The 20,399-nt window shown below is 42.1% G+C and overlaps 1 protein-coding gene across 1 annotated transcript in view; it reads right to left on the bottom strand.

Moving 5' to 3' along the window:
* Positions 1-242: 242 nt before the first annotated feature.
* The window catches only part of LOC133544276 (DNA-binding protein SATB2-like), a 56,368-nt gene continuing 36,211 nt past the window's right edge, over positions 243-20,399 (bottom strand). Inside the window, exons 7-12 of the mRNA XM_061889445.1 lie at positions 16,558-16,608; positions 16,028-16,485; positions 15,761-15,961; positions 8,214-8,357; positions 7,945-8,136; positions 243-4,886 (exon numbers count right to left, since the gene is read on the bottom strand). Of these exons, the coding sequence (XP_061745429.1) occupies positions 4,344-4,886; positions 7,945-8,136; positions 8,214-8,357; positions 15,761-15,961; positions 16,028-16,485; positions 16,558-16,608 (1,589 nt within the window). The 3' untranslated portion in view covers positions 243-4,343. The remainder of the gene's footprint in view (positions 4,887-7,944; positions 8,137-8,213; positions 8,358-15,760; positions 15,962-16,027; positions 16,486-16,557; positions 16,609-20,399) is intronic.

Genomic DNA, 20,399 nt, shown 5'->3' with positions numbered 1-20,399 from the left:
TCGTAGAGACAAAAACCTTTATGTAGGTCTGACTTAGACCTACATTTCATACACTTACATCCTTCAGCAAAAATCAACAGGAAGTTTGCAAAAACCCCTTCAAAACAAAAGTTTCCTAAAAAATGTCATTTTTGCCTCTTTGAGCTACAATTTGACCCCCTTAAAATGCTTCAAAACTCACCAAACTGGACACACACATCAGGACTGGTGAAAATTGCGATCTAATAAAAAAATAAAAAATAAACTCAAAATTGCGCTCTAGCGCCCCCTAGGAATAAAACACTGACAAAACTGCTCTTGGGAAGAAAACACAGACAAAACTGCTTGTAACTCCTGGTAGGAATGTTGTAGAGACATGAAACAAAAACCTCTATGTAGGTCTCACTTGGACCTACACTTCATTTATTGACATCCTTCAGCAAAAATCAACAGGAAGTTAGCAATTACCCCTTCAAAATAAAAGTTTTGTAAAAACCTGTCACCTTTTTTCAAACATTGTCTCCTCTGAGCACGTTTGTTGTGTTGGCTTCCAACTCGCACAGGAAAGAGATTAAACCCTTTTGATTAAAAGTTGCACAAAGAGTTTTCCTAACTGCTCCGGTTTTGATTTTACGAGCATTCAAAGAACTCCTGGAGACGCTGCCGTCTCAGGATGGCCGCTGAAAAGCAGGAAGCACCAGCGTGACCACACAATGCAGAGAAGGTAGGTACTGTGCGGGTAAAGATATGTTGAATGGGTGAAAGAAGGAGGCACCAGTTTGACTCCAGAATACAGAGAAGGTAGGTAATGTGCAGGTAAAGATATGGTGTCTGGTTGATGGCAGGAATCACCAGCATGTATGGGTGAAAGAAAAAAAGCACCAGTGTGACCCCAGGATGCGGGGAAGGTAGGTAATGTGCAGGTAAAGATATGTTGAATGGGTAAAGGCAGGAAACACCAGCAAAAGTCGGTCCCGTCCATCGCTGCTTGCAGCTTTAATTGTCATTATATTCGCATAAAACGAGATTAAGGACTCCAATTTAAGGTGCGGTAGTGGGAACAAATATGGGAATAAAAATAAATCACACAAGAGGTAATAAAGATAAAAACTAAGAAATGAAATAAACAGACTACTATCCAATACAAAATAATAAGCAATCTTCCTAACATGCGAATATAACTTTGGTAATATGTGGTTCACGGCATGTAAACGGAGCGTTATTGGCGTTTTAAAATTTTTTTTTGTTTGGAGTGCTTTGTAGGTTGAATACAAACCCCGTTTCTATATGAGTTGGGAAATTGTGTTAGATGTAAATATAAACGGAATACAATGATCTTCAAATCCTTTTCAACCCATATTCAGTTGAATGCACTACTAAGACAAAATATTTGATGTTCAAACTCATAAACTTTATTTTTCTCTTGCAAATAATAATTAACTTAGAATTTCATGGCTGCAACACGTGCCAAAGTAGTTGGGAAAGGGCATGTTCACCACTGTGTTACATCACCTTTTCTTTTAACAACACTCAATAAACGTTTGGGAACTGAGGAAAAACTGGAATTATTTCCCATTCTTGTTTTACGTAGAGCTTAAGTTGTTCAACAGTCCGGGGTCTCCGCTGTCGTATTTTACGCTTCATAATGCGCCACACATTTTCGATGGGAGACAGGTCTGGACTGCAGGTGGGCCAGGAAAGTACCCGCACTCTTTTTTTTACAAAGCCACGCTGTTGTAACACGGGCTGAATGTGGCTTGGCATTGTTTTGCTGAAATAAGCAGGGGCGTCCATGATAACGTTGCTTGGATGACAACATATGTTGCTCCAAAACCTGTATGTACCTTTCAGCATTAATGGTGCCTTCACAGATGTATTTTTTGGGGAAGCTTTTTTTATACCCAATCATGGCACCCGCCTGTTCTCAATTAGCCTGCACACCTGTGGGATGTTCCAAATAAGTGTTTGATGAGCATTCCTCAACTTTATCGGTATTCATTGCCACCTTACCCAACTTCTTAGGCACGTGTTGCTGGCATCAAATTCTAAAGTTAATGATTATTTGCAACAAAAAAAAAATGTTTATCAGTTTGAACATCAAATATGTTGTCTTTGTAGCACATTCAACTGAATATGGGTCGAAAATTATTTGCAAATCATTGTATTCCGTTAATATTTACATCTAATACAATTTCCCAACTCATATGGAAACGGGGGCTTTACGGTGGAAGAGGGGTTAGTGCGTCTGCCTCACAATACGAAGGTCCTGAGTAGTCCTGGGAACAATCCCAGGCTCGGGATCTTTCTGTGTGGAGTTTGCATGTCCTCCCCATGAATGTGTGGGTTACCTCCGGGTACTCCGGCTTCCTCCCCGGGCCTAATATTAAGTCGGCTCTTACTGGAGACATCCCACCTCCAAAGACATGCACCTGGGGATAGGTTGATTGGCAACACTAAATTGGCCCTAGTGTGTGAATGTTGTCTGTCTATCTGTGTTGGCCCTGCGATGAGGTGGCGACTTGTCCAGGTCGTACCCCGCCTTCCGCCCGATTGTAGCTGAGATAGGCACCAGCGACCCCAAAGGGAATAAGCAGTAGAAAATGGATAGATGGATATGGAAACGGAGTTTGTAGTTAAATCCTGTTAGCCGCCTCTTACTAGCAGTTTTTCACTATTTAGATCGTTCAAAAAAGGGAAAGACGTGTGTTCTGGTTTCACATAAGGATTGTGAATGATGGGCAAAATTGAAAAAAAAAAGTGCAGTTCCTACTTTTGGTAAAGGCCTACTGAAACCCACTACTACCGACCACGCAGTCTGATAGTTTATACATCAATGATGAAATATTAACATTGCAACACATGCCAATACGGCCTTTTTAGTTTACTAAATTGCAATTTTAAATTTCCCGCTGAGTTTTTTTGTTGAAAACGTAGCGGAATGATGTGTGTTTGTGACGTTATTGGTTGGAGGGGACATTTTAGCCTAGCACCACTTACGGCTAAAAGTCGTCTCTTTTCATAGCATAATTACACACTATTTTGGACATCTGTGTTGCTTAATCTTTTGCAATTTGTTCATTTAATAATGGAGACTATGAAGAAGAATGCTGTTGGTGGAAAGGCTTCACGGTGGCAGAGGGGTTAGTGCGTCTGCCTCACAATACGAAGTTCCTGCAGTCCTGGGTTCAAATCCATGCTCGGGATCTTTCTGTGTGGAGTTTGCATGTTCTCCCCGTGACAGCGTGGGTTCCCTCCGGGTACTCCGGCTTCCTCCCACTTCCAAAGACATGCACCTGGGGATAGGTTGATTGGCAACACTAAATTGGCCCTAGTGTGTGAATGTGAGTGTGAATGTTGTCTGTCTATCTGTGTTGGCCCTGCAATGAGGTGGCGACTTGTCCAGGGTGTACCCCGCCTTCCGCCCGATTGTAGCTGAGATAGGCGCCAGCGCCCCCCGCGACCCCAAAAGGGAATAAGCGGTAGAAAATGGATGGATGGATGTTGGTGGAAAGCGGTGTATTGCAGCTGTCTTTAGCAACCGAGACACAGCCGGGGTTTCTTTGTTTGTTGTGAAGCTTTAACACAGAGCGGTCAAGTGAACATGTTTCTCTACGTCAACCAGCATGTTTTTGGATGGGAAAGTTGTGATAATAAGTCGGCTCTTACCGGAGACATCAGTGGATTAATGGACCTCCTCCTGCAGCAGCTGTCAAAAAAGGCAGCTGTGATCTTGGCTCCTCCACGGCTTCCATCAAAGACACTGGCGTTCACCGCAGCCCTTCGACTTTGAGGTATGTCTTTACAATCTCAATAAAACACTGTTAAAACAATAAGCAGATAAGGGATCTTCCAGAATGATCCTAGTACGTAAATGTGTCTAATTACATCTGAAACGCTCACACTGCTGCTGACGGGGCCGTCGCTTTTTCTTTTTCTTTTTTTTGTGCTTCACTCTAACATTCCTTATCCACAAATCTTTCATCCTCGCTCAAATTAACGGGGAAATCGTCGCTTTCTCAGTCCGAATAGCTTTTTCTGCTTGAGGCTATGATTATAAACAATGTGAGGATGTGAGGAGCCCTCTCACCGGCGACGTCACGCGCACATCGTCTGCTACTTTCGGTAAAGGCAAGGCTTTTTTATTAGCGACCAAAAGTTGCAAACTTTATCATCGATGTTCTCTACTAAATCCTTTCAGCAAAAATATGTCAATATCGCGAAATGATCAAGTATGACACATAGAATGGACCTGCTATCCCTGTTTGAATAAGAAAATCTCATTTCAGTAGGCCTTTAAGAGTGGGAATATCAAAGCAATAATGACAATACAAAGTGTAAACTGAACTGTCACATTTTCGTCCTCGTTATCTCTGCTGCTCTGCGGAGTTGGGGCTGTCCAGGCTGCTGTGCGGGGACAAAGATGACGTCGCTGGTGCTGATGCTTTCGTAAATTCTCCTTCTTCTCCATCCGTCATTCTTTCGCTTCTAAACGTCTCTGCAGAAGCTCTCCCGTCCGCACTCGACTCCTCGCACGCATCCAGCGCCTTCTCCCCTGGAGCCACTTCGGAGGGAGGCTCCCGGTCGTCCCTGGGATTGTGGTGCTTGAAGTTGTAGCGCTGGTTCTGGAAGAACTTGACAATGGTGTGCTTGGGCAGGTCCAGCTGGGCCGACAGGGTGTGGATGGCCTCCTGGTCTGGGTAGAGGCCCACGTCGCCGATGAAGCTCTGCAGGATCCTTAGCGCCTCCAGGGAAATTCGGGTTCTTGACCGGGCCTTTTTCAGTCCTCCAATGTCAGGGCTCGCCTCGAACCGAGGACCACTTTCTGAGCCGCTCAGGACGGGCGAGGTGATGGGCGGTGGGTCCACACGTAGAGGGGATAGAGGTCTTAGAGGTGGCAGGGATGGTGCCTGTACAAAAATGATCACGGATTCAACATTTTAGGCAGCTCAAACTCCTACTAAGGGTCAAATGGCACAAAATTAGTCAAATAAATACATCTTTGAATTATCACCTAAAAGAAACTTTAATGAAGTATAATTTTAATAATAACAAATAAGATATTAAATGTATCACTTATTTACATATTAGGAAAGCACATGTACAAATACTGTTTCCATATGAGTTGGGAAATTGTGTTAGATGTAAATATAAACGGAATACAATGATTTGCAAATCATTTTCAACCCATATTCAGTTGAATATGCTACAAAGACAACATATTTCATGTTCAAACTGAAAACACTTTTTTTTTTTTGCAAATAATCATTTACTTTAGAATTTCATGCCAGCAACACGTGACAAAGAAGTTGGGAAAGGTGGAAATAAATTCTGCTAAAGTTGATAAATGCTCATCAAACACTTATTTGGAACATCCCACGGGTGTGCAGGCTTATTGGGAATAGGCGGGTGCTATGATTGGATATAAAAGCAGCATCCGTGAAATGCTAAGTAATTCACAAACAAGGATGGGGCGAGGGTCACCAATTTGTAAGCAAATTGTCGAACAGTTTTAGAACAACATTTCTCAATGAGCTATTGCAAGGAATTTAGGGATTTTACCATTATGGTTCGTAAAATCATCAAAAAGTTCAGAGAATCTGGATCAATCACTGCACGTAAGCGATGATATTACGGACCTCAGGCGGTACTGCATCAAAAAACCGACATCACTGTGTAAAGGATATCACCACATGGGCTCAGGAACACTTCATAAAACCACTGTCAGTAACTACAGTTGGTTGCTACATCTGTAAGTGCAAGTTAAAACTCTGCTATGCAAAGCAAAACCCATTTATCAACAACACCAAGGAACGCCGCTGGCTTCGCTGGGCCCGAGCTCATCTAAGATGGGCTGATGCAAAGTGGAAAAGTGTTCTGTCGTCTGACGAGTCCACATTTCAAACTATATTTGGAAACTGTGGACATGGTGTCCTCCGGAACAAAGAGGAATAGAACCATCCGGATTGTTATAGGCGCAAAGTTCAAAAGCCAGCACCTGTGATGGTATGGGGGTGTATTAGTGCCCAAGGCATGGGTAACTTCCACATCTGTGAAGGCACCATTAATGCTGAATGGTCCATACAGGTTTTGGAGCAACATATGTTGTCATCCAAGCAACGTTATTATGGACGCCCCTGCTTATTTCAGCAAGACAATGCCAAGCCACGTGTTACAACAGTGTGGTTTCGTAGTAAAAGAGTGCGGGTACTTTCCTGCCCCGCCTGCAGTCCAGACCTGTCTCACATCAAAAATGTGTGGCGCATTTTGAAGCGTAAAATACGACAGCGGAGACCCCGGACTGTTGAACGACTGAAACTCTACATAAAACAAGAATGGGAAAGAATTCCATTTTCAAAGCTTCAACAATTAGTTTCCTCAGTTCCCAAATGTTTATTGAGTGTTGTTAAAAGAAAAGGTAATGTAACACAATAGTGAACATGCCCTTTCCCAACTACTTTGGGGCACAGGAAATTCTAAGTTGATTATTATTTGCAAGGAAAAATAAAGTTTATGAGTTTGAACATCAAATATCTTGTCTTTGTAGCATATTCAACTGAATATGGGTTGAAAAGGATTTGCAAAGCATTGTATTCCGTTTATATTTACATCAAACACAATTCCCCAACTCATATGGAAACGGGGTTTGTAATTATTTAGACTTACAGTAGACTTAGACTTAGACATTATAATCCACAAAGGGAAATTGTTTCACACAGCAGCTCGGTTACAATGATGGAAAGTGTAAGGATGGAAAGGACAATGCAGGTATAAATAGACTACTAAATATAGCGATGTAAAATATAACATATGTACGTAATATTTACATAATATATTATATATACAGATATATAATAATATATTATGTCTATATCTCATATACAGTATATAACAATTACCAATATACTGTAGACCGGAAGAGTTAGGGTTGCATTGGATTCTGGGTACGTGTTCTGTTGTATTTATGTTGTGTTACGGTGTGGATGTTCTCCTAAAATGTGTTTGTCAATCTTGTTTGGTGTGGCACATATTTGTAACAGTGTTAAAGTTGTTTGTACGGCCACCCTCAGTGTGACCTGTATGGCTGTTGACAAAGTATGCGTGGCATTCACTTGCGTGGGTCTGCAGAAGCCTCAAGCAATATGTGACTGGGCCGGCACCCTGCTTGTATGGTGGAGAAGCAGACGAGTCGGCAGGTTGTAGAGGACGCTAAAGGCAGTGCTATCATGACACACCCTTAATATTATTCTCGGGAGAATGATTGGCCCGGGAGATTATCGGGAAGGGCACTGATATTTGGGAAGATCGCGAAAGTTGGCAAGTATGTTGCTAGGGCGGGAAAGAAGGTGAAATCATTAAAAAATGCATGTTATATTTTTTAAGAAATCTTTTCCTGCGGCCCAGCCTCACTCAGTTTCTGCATCCAGTGGCCCCCAGGTAAATTGAGTTTGAGACCCCCTGCTTTAGAGGGCCGAATAAAATGAAGTGGCGGGCAACACCTGGCCCCCCTGGCCTTGAGTTTGACACCTGTGCTGTACAGTCAAAGTAAACGGTAATTTTGTCAGTCGTAATTCAAAGATGTATTTACTTATCTGACTTTTTCCCATAAACTCACACTCTGCAGTGGCATTAATAGAAATAGGCTCCCATTCCTCAAAGCCACATCAGCATAGTGCATTACCGGGGTGGGGTGGCCTAACCTGCGGTCTGAATAAAGATAATGGCAATTCCTTTTTTTTTCTCGGTGTCAATAATTACAGGCTGAGTTCTGAACGGGAGTGAGGTTGAGCCTGACTGGCAAGCATTTGGGGTTTGGTCGGGGGACCATTTAGCAGGAAGTGTGTAGGCGTCTCAGTGACCACCGGTCTATTTTCAGTGACTTATTACGCAAACAAGACAAAGACGAGGGCTGCTGAGGACTGCGAAGCAGGAAGCTGCCTCTAAGACTGCTGTAAAACGGATCGGTACCTGCTGCTCCGAGATGTGCAGGACAGCGTGGAGTTTGTCGCCGTGCTGCTGCCTGGCCTCCTCCTCGTAAACCTGGTCGCGCTCGGCTTGCGGGACGGAGAGAAACCGGCGAATGGTGCACAGGTTCTCCCACAGTGTGCGGTTCTCTGGGCTCGGGCTTTCTTTCCATCTGAGAAGCTCGCACAGCCAACCCTGGCAGGGAGAAGGGACGGTGATGCCATTTTGGATCGAAACATAACGTTGACAGCACACAGGCGCTCAGAACTCACCTGGCTTTTGTTTGCAGCCACCTTGGCGAACAAAGCCTGGGAGACCTTTGCCCTCTTCATCTCTTGCTGGATCTCCTCATAGATGACCGAGGTGATGCTTACCAAGGAGCCCAGCTTGAGTGGAGTCTCCGTGCTGGACTTGGTCTGCACCTTAACATTTGACAACCAAACAATTACACAAGGCGACTCGGTAAAGAATCTGGGTGTTATCTTCGACCCAACTGTTTCTCGTTTGAGTCACACATCAAGAGTGTTACTAAAATGGCCTTCTTTCATCTACGTCAGGGGTGTCAAACTCACTTCACCAGGGGGCCACTGGATGCAGAGTCTGGGTGAGGCTGGGCCGCTAGAAAATATTTATTGACATTTTTTTTGCATACTCCTCAGCATGTCTAGCTGTATAATCCATCCATCCATTTTCTACCGCTTATTCCCTTTCGGGGTCGCGGGGGGCGCTGGCGAATATCTCAGCTACAATCGGCGGAAGGCGGGGTACACCCTGGACAAGTCGCCACCTCATCGCAGGGCCAACACAGATAGACAGACAACATTCACACTCACATTCACACACTAGGGCCAATTTAGTGTTGCCAATCAACCTATCCCCATGTGCATATCTTTGGAAGTGGGAGGAAGCCGGAGTACCCGGAGGGAACCCACGCATTCACGGGGAGAACATGCAAACTCCACACAGAAAGATCCCGAGCCTGGATTTGAACCCAGGACTGCAGGACCTTCGTATTGTGAGGCAGACGCACTAACCCCTCTTCCACCGTGAAGCCTAGCTGTATAATGACAATTCAAATTGTATTTGTCATGTTTTGTGGTCATGTTCTGTTTGGTTTTGGTTTCATTGTACACTGTTGTTTGTTTTTGTCACCATGACAACTCATTAGTTTTCACCTGTTATGTTTCATGACTCACGCACCTGATTTGTTTGGACTCAATAACTGCACCACTATTTAAGCCTGTAGTTGCCAGGCAGTCAGCCTGGCGACATCACCCTCTAAACACCCTCGATACCCGATTGATTACGCAGTCAATGCCACAGTGCTCATGCCATTGCTCTGTTGTTTTTGACTTCTTCACGCCACAGTAAGTATTTCCTATTTATGTCCACAGTTTAGTGAGTTTCTTTAGTTCATGTTTCATGTCCTAAGTTGTTTTTGTCTCCACCCTCTGGCACTCACCGAGGGTGGACGCTCCCCTTTCCTCTCCCTTATCTCTCCTGCTTGCTTCTTTGTTTTGTCTTGTCTTAACTTTCTTGTTGCCTCTTTTTTGCACTGCTCTCCAAACCTAAACATTGGAACTATTTAACTGGCCTCAACAAAATTGACAAGATCTTGGGTTTGGGGGAACCTGCTGTCGTGACGAGCGGTTGTTGCTGGACACACGACGGACTCTTGGGAGAAGAAGGAGGACCGCGTGCCTGGCGACCTTTTTCTGTCGAGGACGTGAAGATATCCACCTATTCGGAATTATGACAACAGGACGTCTGCTGATTGGAGTAAGCAATGCTCTGGTTTGTCGACAAATTGGAAGTTGCTGGCAGTCATCAAAGTACCCCAAAGCTGCCACAAATGATTGGAGGATGCGAGAAGAACTGTGGATTACATCGGACTGTCTACCCGCAGTTTTTGAGGACCAGTCATACACAATTTTAGAGTGAAAAGCAAATTTTATTTTCACTCGCATACAAATCATTTTAACTTGGATTTTTTCCCTGGCTTCGAGACTCTCCCGAAGATCACTGCAGGAAGACACAACAAATTCCCTTTTTTGTCTCTCATGGACAAACACCTTTTGTTGTGTACTTTGGACTAGCGACGGCAAATACATCAAGGCCGCGGAACAGAGACACACTATGGGCTTATACACACACACACACACACACACACACACATATCCACAAAAAAAAAATACGCCACACATACACCCTCCTGTCCCCCAATCCAACGCCCTCGACGTAATCCCGTAGGGGTGATGAATGGATGACGCAATGTTTGGTCCAGTCGATTTGTACCGCGGGAAAACAAACCACACCAAAGTCCACGTCATGACAGTAACCTTTGTGCACCGCAACTTTCTCTGTGCAAATAAGACACGTCGGGGTGCCCCTTTGCTCAACAAAGGAATATTGCATCTCCCACTTTTCCTGGAATTGTCATTGCTCATCGCAAACATTTCTCTTCACTGCAGGCTATGAAAAAGACCTGTTTGGGGTTGTGGAATATATTTGTTTTTAGCCGACGCACAGAGAAAAATTGTATTTCCGCAATGTGTGTCGTTCCGCTTTTCCTCCCTACAGCAACACGGCAATTGGCGAATAATAGCCGGGAAAGTACCTGGATAGCGAGCGCAAAAAGGTGACGGCTCCCGGAGTGTTATCCGCCGTCATATAGAAATATATGTAGTGTTCATCGTGTGAGGCAATGCAAATTAAACAATATTTTTTTTTAAATAACGGTTTGAATTGGTCCAAGTTATCGGGGACTGTTATTACTGACGGACAGGTGTCGCGGTGTGACTGCAGCCAGACACGTAAGAAAACCCTCGTCTCCATGGCAACGTCTGTCACTTTCACTCATTTGCCGCTTTTCCACTAACGCAGGGGTAGGCAACCCAGAACGTTGAAAGAGCCATTTTGGACCCAAATAACACAACGCTGTCAAGCGCCATTCATATAAAACTTGCAGGCCGCACCAACATTAAACTTTCATATTAAGGTGCAGGCCGCAAAATAATGTCTTGCGGGCCGCGTGTCTGAGACCACTGATCTACGTAATATCGCTAAAATTCGTTCCATTTTGTCCACTAGTCACGCTGAGATCAGTATTCATGCGTTACGTTATTCGTTACGTCTTGTATCGATTACTGCAACGTATTGCCTTTCTCCTTAAAGGGCAATGTCTTGTAATGTTTGGTGATCATGTTTAGTTTGGCTATGTTCTGTTTGGTTTTTGCACTCTGTCAGTTCCTGTTTTTTCACTTCCTGTTTTGTCACCATGACTACCAATCATTTCACCTGTCCTCACGACTCACGCACCTGATTCATTTGAACTCACGCACCTGTTTTCAATAACCACATCACTATTTAAGCCTGTCATTTTCTGTTGGTCGGCCTGGCCTCATTGGGTTCTTTTCATGCTCTGTCCATGCTAGTTTTTCATGCCAAAGTCCATGCTGCTCTTTTCAAGCCACAGTAAGTGTTTGTTTTATGTTCATAGTTTACGTTAAAGTGTTAGTTTTGTTTCATAGTCAAGTTTTTGCACCTCCTCTGTGAGCGCCTTTTGTTTGTACCTTTTTCGAGTTAAAATTAAATCATGTTTATACCTGCACGCCATGTCCCAAGTAGTCCGTCTGCTTTCCTGGGAGAACGACCCCGCAGCAAGCTGCGACCCCCCCATTCTGACATGTCTAGCATTAAAAGATTACAGTTGGTACAAAATGCGGCTGCTAGACTTTTGACAAGAACAAGAAAGTTTGATCATATTACGCCTATACTGTCTTTAAAGTTGTAATACTTACGTATAAAATACTGCACGGTCTAGTTCCATCCTATCTTACCGATTGCATTGCACCATATATCCCAGCAAGAAACCTGCATTCAACGAACTCCGGCTTATTAGTGGTCCCCAGAGCCCAAAAAAAGTCTGCGGTATAGAGCATATTTCTATTCGGGCTCCAGTACTCTGGAATGCCCAGTTCGAGATGCTACCTCAGCAGAAGCATTTAATTCCCATCTTAAAACTCATTTTTATACTGTAGAATTTAAATAGACCCCCTTTTTAGACCAGTTTATCTGCCGTTTCTTTTCTCCTATGCCCCCCCCCCCCCACCCCCTCCCTCGTGGATGGGGCGGGGGTACACAATTTGGTGGCCACGAATGAAGCGCTAAGAAGATTTGACAATATGCTCATTTGCGCCCACTCTTTTTTTTTCTACCTAAGGAATTACATTTATGATGAATTTGTCAAAACGGGCAACAAAGGTGGTGTGCTGAAAGATATAAACATCCCAACAGTCGGCATCCCAGCAAGGATAGACATTGTAAGTGATTGTTTTATTATTGTTTTGTATTTGTTGTTTAGCACTTAGCAACATTGCTACATGATGCTTAGTATTTCACTAGCACTAAATGTAATCGTCACCTATTTCGGATCATCGTTTGTCCCAAAGTAGTCTCTTATGAAGTCTGACATGATCAATAATTGTTGTTGCGATGCTCTTTGAAATCAATGCGCTGCCAAAAATTGCTTTAAATGATCGAAATACATAAATATTATATGTTATTACGTTTTTGTCACTTACTACATTACATGCATAATTACAGTGTGTATATAAAAAACACGTTGATGGACGTTTTTTGGATGTTTTTAGGGCGCTTTATAAGTAGAATGGGTAGAAACCCATTACTTTCGTAGTTAGCCGCCTCTTGCTAGATTTTATTTACGATTTACATTACATTACAAAGAGAAAAACATGTGCGGTTTTGTTTCACATAAGGATTGTGATCAATAGCCCAGGAGGCACAATACATTAATGCAAAGGTGATCATACGTACATGTCCTTTAAAACTAATTTTGAAACAACGTTGCAAAATAGTTGTATTTTTAAATTGAGACAACTTTGATGTCCAACGTTGGATCCATGTTGTTGATTGGGAAATTACCAAATTTCAATGGTCAAATCAATGTCACAACCTGACATTGATTAAACGTGCATGTTGTTTCAGCGGTGTGTTTGTGTTGTACTAAACCCTAAACCGGTGAAGTTGGTCCTTTTTGTAAATCGTAAATAAAAACAGAATACAATGATTTGCAAAGCCTTTTCAACTTATATTCAGTTGAAAAAACTGCAAAGACAAGATATATATAAAGTTCGAACTGGGAAACTTAATTTTTTTGGGGTAAATAATCATTAACTTAGAATTTATTGTCAGCAACTTAATGGCAAAGGAGCATTTTTTACCACTGTGTTACATGGCCTTTCCTTTTAACAACACTCAGTAAACTGTTTGGGAACTGAGGAGTCACATTTTTGAAGCTTTTCCGGCATTGTCTTGCTGGAATAAGCAGGGGCGTCCTTGACATAGATGTTGCTTGGATGACAACATATGTTGCTCCAAAACCTGTATGTACTTTTCAGCATTAATGGTGCCTTCACAGATGTGTAAGTTACCCATGCCTTGGGCACTAATACACTCCCATACCATCACAGATGCTGGCTTTTGAACTTTGCGTCGATAACAATCCGGATGGTTCTATTCCTCTTTGGTCCGGAGGACACGACGTCCACAGTTTCCAAAAACAATTTGAAATGTGGACTCGTCATACCACAGAACACTTTTCCACTTCGCATCAGTCCATTTTAGATTAGCTCGGGCGCAGTGAAGCCGGCGGCGTTTCTGGGTGTTGTTGATAAATGGCTTTCGCTTTACATAGTAGAGTTTTAACTTGCAATTACAGATGTAGCGACAAACTGTAGTTACTGACACTGGTTTTCTGAAGTGTTCCTGAGCCCATGTGGTGATATCCTTTACACGCTGATGTCACTTTTCGATGCAGTACCGCCTGAGTGATCGAAGGTCCGTAATATCATCGCTTACGTGCAGTGATTTCTCCAGATTCTCCGAACCTTTTGATGATATTACGGATCGTAAATGGGGAAATGTTGTTCTTAAACTGTTCGACAATTTGCTCATGCGTTTGTTCACAAAGTAGTGACCCTCGCCCCATCCTTGTTTGTGAACGACTGAGCATTTCATGGACGCTGCTTTTATACCCAATCATGGCACCCACCTGTTCCCAACTAGCCTGTTCACCTGTGGTATGTTCCAAATAAGTTTTTGATGAGCATTCCTCGACTTTCTCAGTCTTTTTTGCCACCTCTGCCAGCTTTTTTGAACCATGTTTCCGGCATCAAATTAACTAATATTTGCAAAAAATAACAACGTTTTTCAGTTTGAACGTTAAATATCTTGTCTTTGCAGTCTATTCAATTGAATATAGGTTGAAAAGGTTTTGCTAATCATTATGTTTTGTTTTTATTCACGATTTACTCAATGTGACAACTTCCCTGGTTTTGGGGTTTGGAGAAAATTGGTTGGAAAAAGATCAAAATTCAATAAGTTGCTAAACGTCAAGACCTAATTCTGTTATGATCCGCCGCCCGGATCAAATATTATTTTGGCTTTTGAGTCTTTTTGTGTTTTTTGATTGTTTTGGATTCTTTCAGTTCCGAGTTGTGCACGTCCTTGTTTTATTCTTGTTACCATGGTTTTGTATTTGTGCCACCTGCTCTTGCTTTTGAGGCGCACCTGTGTTTAATTTATCGCCCTAATATTTAAAGGGGAACATTATCACCAGACCTATGTAAGTGTCAATATATACCTTGATGTTGCAGAAAAAAGACCATATTTTTTTAACCGATTTCCGAACTCTAAAAGGGTGAATTTTGGCGAATTAAACGGCTTTTTATTTATCGGCCTCGGAGCGATGACGTCAGAACGTGACGTCACCTAGGTAATTTTCATTTTCTCAAACACATTACAAACACCGGGTCTCAGCTCTGTTATTTTCCGTTTTTTCGACTATTTTTTGGAACCTTGGAGACATCATGCCTCGTCGGTGTGTTGTTGGAGGGTGTAACAACACTAACAGGGAGGGATTCAAGTTGCACCACTGGCCCGAAGATGCGAAAGTGGCACGAAATCTGCTGCCAGACCCCCATTGAATGTGCCGGAGTGTCTTCACATTTTACCGGCGATGCTAAGGCAGACATGGCATAGAGATGTATGGATAACCTGCAGATGCATTTGCAACGATAAAGTCAACGAAATCACAAAGGTGAGTTTTGTTGATGTTGTTGACTTATGTGCTAATCAGACATATGTGGTCGCGGCGTGACTGCCAGCTAATCGATGCTAATATGCTATTTAGGCTAGCTGTCTGTTCATTTGAAACTAGATACTCACATTTAATGCGAAACAAACACTTACCAATCGCCGATTTAAGTTGCTCCAGTGTCACAAGATGCGAAAGTCCAGATCGTTTAGTCCGCACATTTTGCCGGCGATGCTAAGGCAGCTATTTGTCAATAGCTATTCGCTCAATAGCTTCAGTTTCTTCTTCAATTTCATTTTCGCTATCTGCCTCCATACTCCAACCATCCGTTTCAATACATGCGTAATCTGTTGAATCGCTTAAACCGCTGAAATCCGAGTCTGAATCCGAGCTAACGTCGCTATATCTTGCTGTGCTATTTGCCATTGTTTGTTTATATTGGCAGCACTGTATGACGTCGCAGGAAAATGGATAGAGGCTTAGAAGATAGCGAGAATAAGGCACTTTAAAGCCTTTTTTAGGGATATTCCGGGACGGGTAAAATTTAGGAAAAATATTCAAAAAATAAAATTGATTTTTATTGGTTTTAACCCTTTTGAAATTGTGATAATGTTCCCCTTTAATGTCTTGTGTCTGCTGGGAGTCAAAATTTACCCCCAAAAAGTGCAGTTTGCATCGGTGTCAAAACATGGGGTTTCGTACCGTCATGTGTCTGTCTGCGTTGCCGTTGGAGACGGGGCTTTGGTTGGCGTGCGTGTTCCTCTCTCGCTCTTCCAGGTAGATGCGGTCTCGCTCGCCTTCAGGTAGACTCAGGAAGCCGTGCATGGCCTTCAGGTTGACGAGCAGCGACTGGGAAGCCGAGCGGGGATCTTCCTCCTTGCGGAGGATCTCTGACAGCAAGCCCTGCGCGTGAGGAGGACAAACTTTTAAGGACTTTATTGGTCAAAGCAGCAATCGAGGTGAGGGTACCTGCGTGCGATTAAAGGCCACCCTGGCGAAGACCGCCTGGGAGATGCTGGCTCGCTTCAGTTCATTCCTAACTCGCTGGTAGATGTCCGGGGAGACTTCAGCGCCTGAACAGGTGGCGGAAGGCTCTGCAGGGCCTTTGGGGCCCTTGCACGTTTGTGAGACATATTGCTGGGGGACCGCCTGCGGAGGACGCTGAGAGAGCAAGCGGTTGACGGCCAGTTGCTGGTTGATGAGGTGCGCCATGGCCAGCTGGTGGCGCATGAGCTGCGGGGGCAGGAGGCCAGCCTGCCCCAGGTGAGGTAGAGCTTGGGGGCGCAGCGGAGGACTGGGGGACTGATGTGGCAGGTTGGACGCCCGCGGGTCCATGAGGTGAGCTTTGATGCCTCGGGCGCCGCCCAGGTAGGGTAAAAACGAGGGAAGACGCGTGCTGAGGACACGTGGCTCCCAGTCTCTCTCAACTGTGTCCACAAATATATTCAAGTTTTGATTTATCTTCGTATAAAAGGCAACAAAAAAAGTACAAAATTTACCTTTTACGTCATATTTGTCCTGGGGCTGCCACATTTTGTCGGCATATTCACCTGAATAAATAAAGATAGCCATCAAGAAATGCCATCATACTTTTAAAAGGTTTTATACAAATGAGCCAAAAGTTTTGAATGAAAGAAACTGCTGTTCTTAATGTGTCCACTAGATGTCACAATAACAATTGTTTGTATCTTTGTAGATTGTAAGAATAAACCACATGATGTGCACCAGTCAAGGACAATTATCAAACTACATAAATAATAGGGATGTGGGAAAAAATCGATTCGGATTTGAATCGGGATTCTCACGCTGCGCGATTCAGAATCGCTTCTCATTTAAAAAAAAAAAAAAAATATATATATATATGTATATATATATATATATATATATATATATATCCATCCAACATATATCAATCCAACAAACCACTACACAGCAATACTATAACAATGCAATCCAATTCCAAAACCAAACCTGACCCAGCAACACTCAGAACTGCAATAAACAGAGCAATTGAGAGGAGACACAAACACGACACAGAACAAACCAAAAGTAGTGAAACAAAAATAATATTATCAACAACAGTCTTAATATTAGTTTTAATTTCAACATAGCAGTGATTAAAAATCCCTCATTGACATTATCATTAGACATTTATAAAATAAAAAAAAACCAACAACAATAGTGTCACAGTGGCTTACACTTGCATCGCATCTCATAAGCTTGACAACACACTGTGTCCAATGTTTTCAAAAAGATAAAATATTTTTGGTTCGTTTAATAGTTAAAAACAAATTTACATTATTGCAATCAGTTGATAAAAATTTGTCCTTTACAATTATAAAAGCTTTTTACAAAATCTACTACTCTCCCTGCATGTCAGCAGACTGGGGTAGATCCTGCTGAAATCCTATGTATTGAATGAATACAGAATCCTTTAAAATCGGGAAAACATTTGTTTTTGAATCGATAATTGTGTTGAATTGAAAAAAAAATCGATATTGAATCGAATCATGGGACACCCAAAGTTTCTTAGCCCTAATAAAAAACATCCTGTAATTATTTTTTTATCTTGATAGATTGAAAATTAACACCCATGCATTGACTGATGTACATTATCACATAATTTATTCAGAAAGTATAAATAATGACAAATAAATATAAAATACTTTCAACCGCAACATGTAAATGTAAAAAAACAACAACATCATGATTTGTTCATTTTCAGAATGTGCTCGTTTTATTTTTAAACAAAGAAAACAATCTGAAGTTGTCTTTATTTTTAAGTTATCGTGCCGTGATTTTACCAGTCCGGCCCACTTGGGAGTAGATTTTTCTCCATGTGGCCCCCCATCTAAAATTAGTTTGTCACCCCTGATTTAAAGTGTATTTTCAAAATAATATCAGCACTTCAGTGAGGAAACGAGTGAGCTCAAATAAAATTGTCTGCTTTTGCAAAGTGATTTTTATTTATATAGCGCTTTTTCTCTAGTGACTCAAAGCGCTTTACATAGTGAAACCCAATATCTAATTTTTACATTTAAACCAGTGTGGGTGGCACTGGGAGGAGGTGGGTAAAGTGTCTTGCCCAAGGACACAACGGCAGTGACTAGGATGGCGGAAGCAGGGATCGAACCTGCAACTCTCAAGTTGCTGACACGGCCGCTCCACCAACCGAGCTATACCAAAGATTGTTTTTTATACTTTTTTGATATTCTCACATTTTACTGTCAATCAAAACAGACAATTATTATTTTTGGAACGGTAGAATTTCTCGCATTGAAGATCTAACATGGTGGGTCCCTTTCCTATTTGTACCGACACCAAATCCCAGGTACCAATTTTCGGCACTTTTGTGTATATTCATGTGGAAATAAATGTTAATTTGTTAAATGATAAAATGTATTTTTTTATTTAACATGTAACATTGCTGATAACACAAAATGTGCTTTCCATCTTGTTTGGGTATCATTTGCAAAGTATGTATTCGTTTCAGTTTGTCTTCTCTGAAGTCGGGAAGTAGTCTTTGCCATTAAGCCGAGGATGTCGTTGTGGCTTGTGCAGCCCTTTGAGACACTTGGGATTTAGGGCTATATTAATAAACATTGATTGATTGATTGATTGATTGATTGATTGAAGCTAAGTCTATTCTTTTGTTGAACCCTACAAAATGTGTATACTGTAAGTATTTTACTTATTATCAATCAATCAATCAGACTTTATTTATTCTGCACTTTTCATTCCCAGGCAAGTTGCAACACAAAGTGCTTTACAGGGGGAATAAAAGAAAGAAGAGATGAAAACACACATATACATGCACACACGTGCGGAAAACACGCACACATTCAAATAGATAAATACATAAAATAAGTGTATAAATAAAATGTAAATGATACAAACCCCAAAACCAGTGAAGTTGTCACGTTGTGTAAATCGTAAATAAAAACAGAAAACAATGATTTGCAAATCCTTTCTGACCTATATTTAATTGAATAGACTGCAGAGACAAGATAGTTAAAGTTCAAACTGGAAAACTTTGTTATTCTTTGCAAATATTAGCTCATTTGGAATTTGATTCTTGCAACATGTTTCAAAAAAGCTGGCACAAGTGGCAAAAAAGACTGAGAAAGTTGAGGATTGCTCATCAAACACTTATTTGGAACATCCCGCAGGTGAACAGGCCAATTGGGAACAGGTGGGTGCCGTGATTGGGTATAAAAGCGGCGTCCATGAAATGCTCAGTCATTCACAAACAAGGATGGGGCGAGGGTAACCACTTTGTGAAAAAAATGCATGGGCAAATTGTTGAACAGTTTAAGAACAACGTTTCTCAACGAGCTATTGCAAAGAATTTAGGGATTTCACCATCTAAGGCCTGTAATATCATCAAAAGGTTCAGAGAATCTGGAGAAATCACTGCACGTAACATTGAATGCCGGTGACGTTGGGTCCCTAAGGCAGTACTGCATCAAAAAGCGACATCAGCGTGTAAAGGATATCACCAGATGGGCTCAGCACCACTTTAGAAAACCAATGTCAGTAACTACAGGTCGCCACTACATTTGTAAGTGCAAGTTAAAAGCAATTTATCAACAACACCCAGAAACACCGCTGGCTTTGCTAGGCACAAGCTTGTCTAATATGGACTGATACAAAGTGGAAAAGTTTTCTGTTGTCTGACAAATACACATTATAAATTGTTTTTGAAAACTGTGAACGTTGTGTCCTCCGGACCAAAGAGGAAAAGAACCATGCGGATTGTTCTTGGCGCAAACTTCATAAGCCAGCATCTGTGATGGTATGGGGTGTGTACTAGTGCCCAAGGTATGGGTAGCTTACACATCATTTTAATACTTAAAAGGTACATACAGGTTTTGGAGCAACATATGTTGTCATCCAAGCAATGTTATCATGGACGCCCCTGCTTATTTCAGCAAGACAATACCAAGACACGTGTCAGTTCGAACATTAAATATCTTGCCTTTGCAGTCTATTCAATTGAATATAAGTTGAAAAAGATTTGCAAATCATTGTATTCTGTTTTTATTTACGAATTACATGACGTGCCAACTTTACTGGTTCTTGGGATGCAACTCAGTGTTCTTCTTCCTCCAAACACGACGAGTTGAGTTTATACCAAAAAGTTCTATTTTGGTTTCATCTGACCACATGACATTCTCCCAATCCTCTGCTGTATCATCCATGTATCCATTTTGGTATAAACTCAACTCGTCGTGTTTGGAGGAAGAAGAATACTGAGTTGCATCCCAAGAACACCACACCTACTGTGAAGCATGAGGGTGGAAACATCATGCTTTGGGGCTGTTTTTCTGCTAAGGGGACA

The sequence above is a fragment of the Nerophis ophidion genome, linkage group LG27, assembly GCF_033978795.1.
Source record: "Nerophis ophidion isolate RoL-2023_Sa linkage group LG27, RoL_Noph_v1.0, whole genome shotgun sequence".
Lineage (NCBI taxonomy): Eukaryota > Metazoa > Chordata > Actinopteri > Syngnathiformes > Syngnathidae > Nerophis > Nerophis ophidion.
Note: the sequence above shows the minus strand (reverse complement) of the source record. Positions and strands in the feature narration are given on the sequence as shown.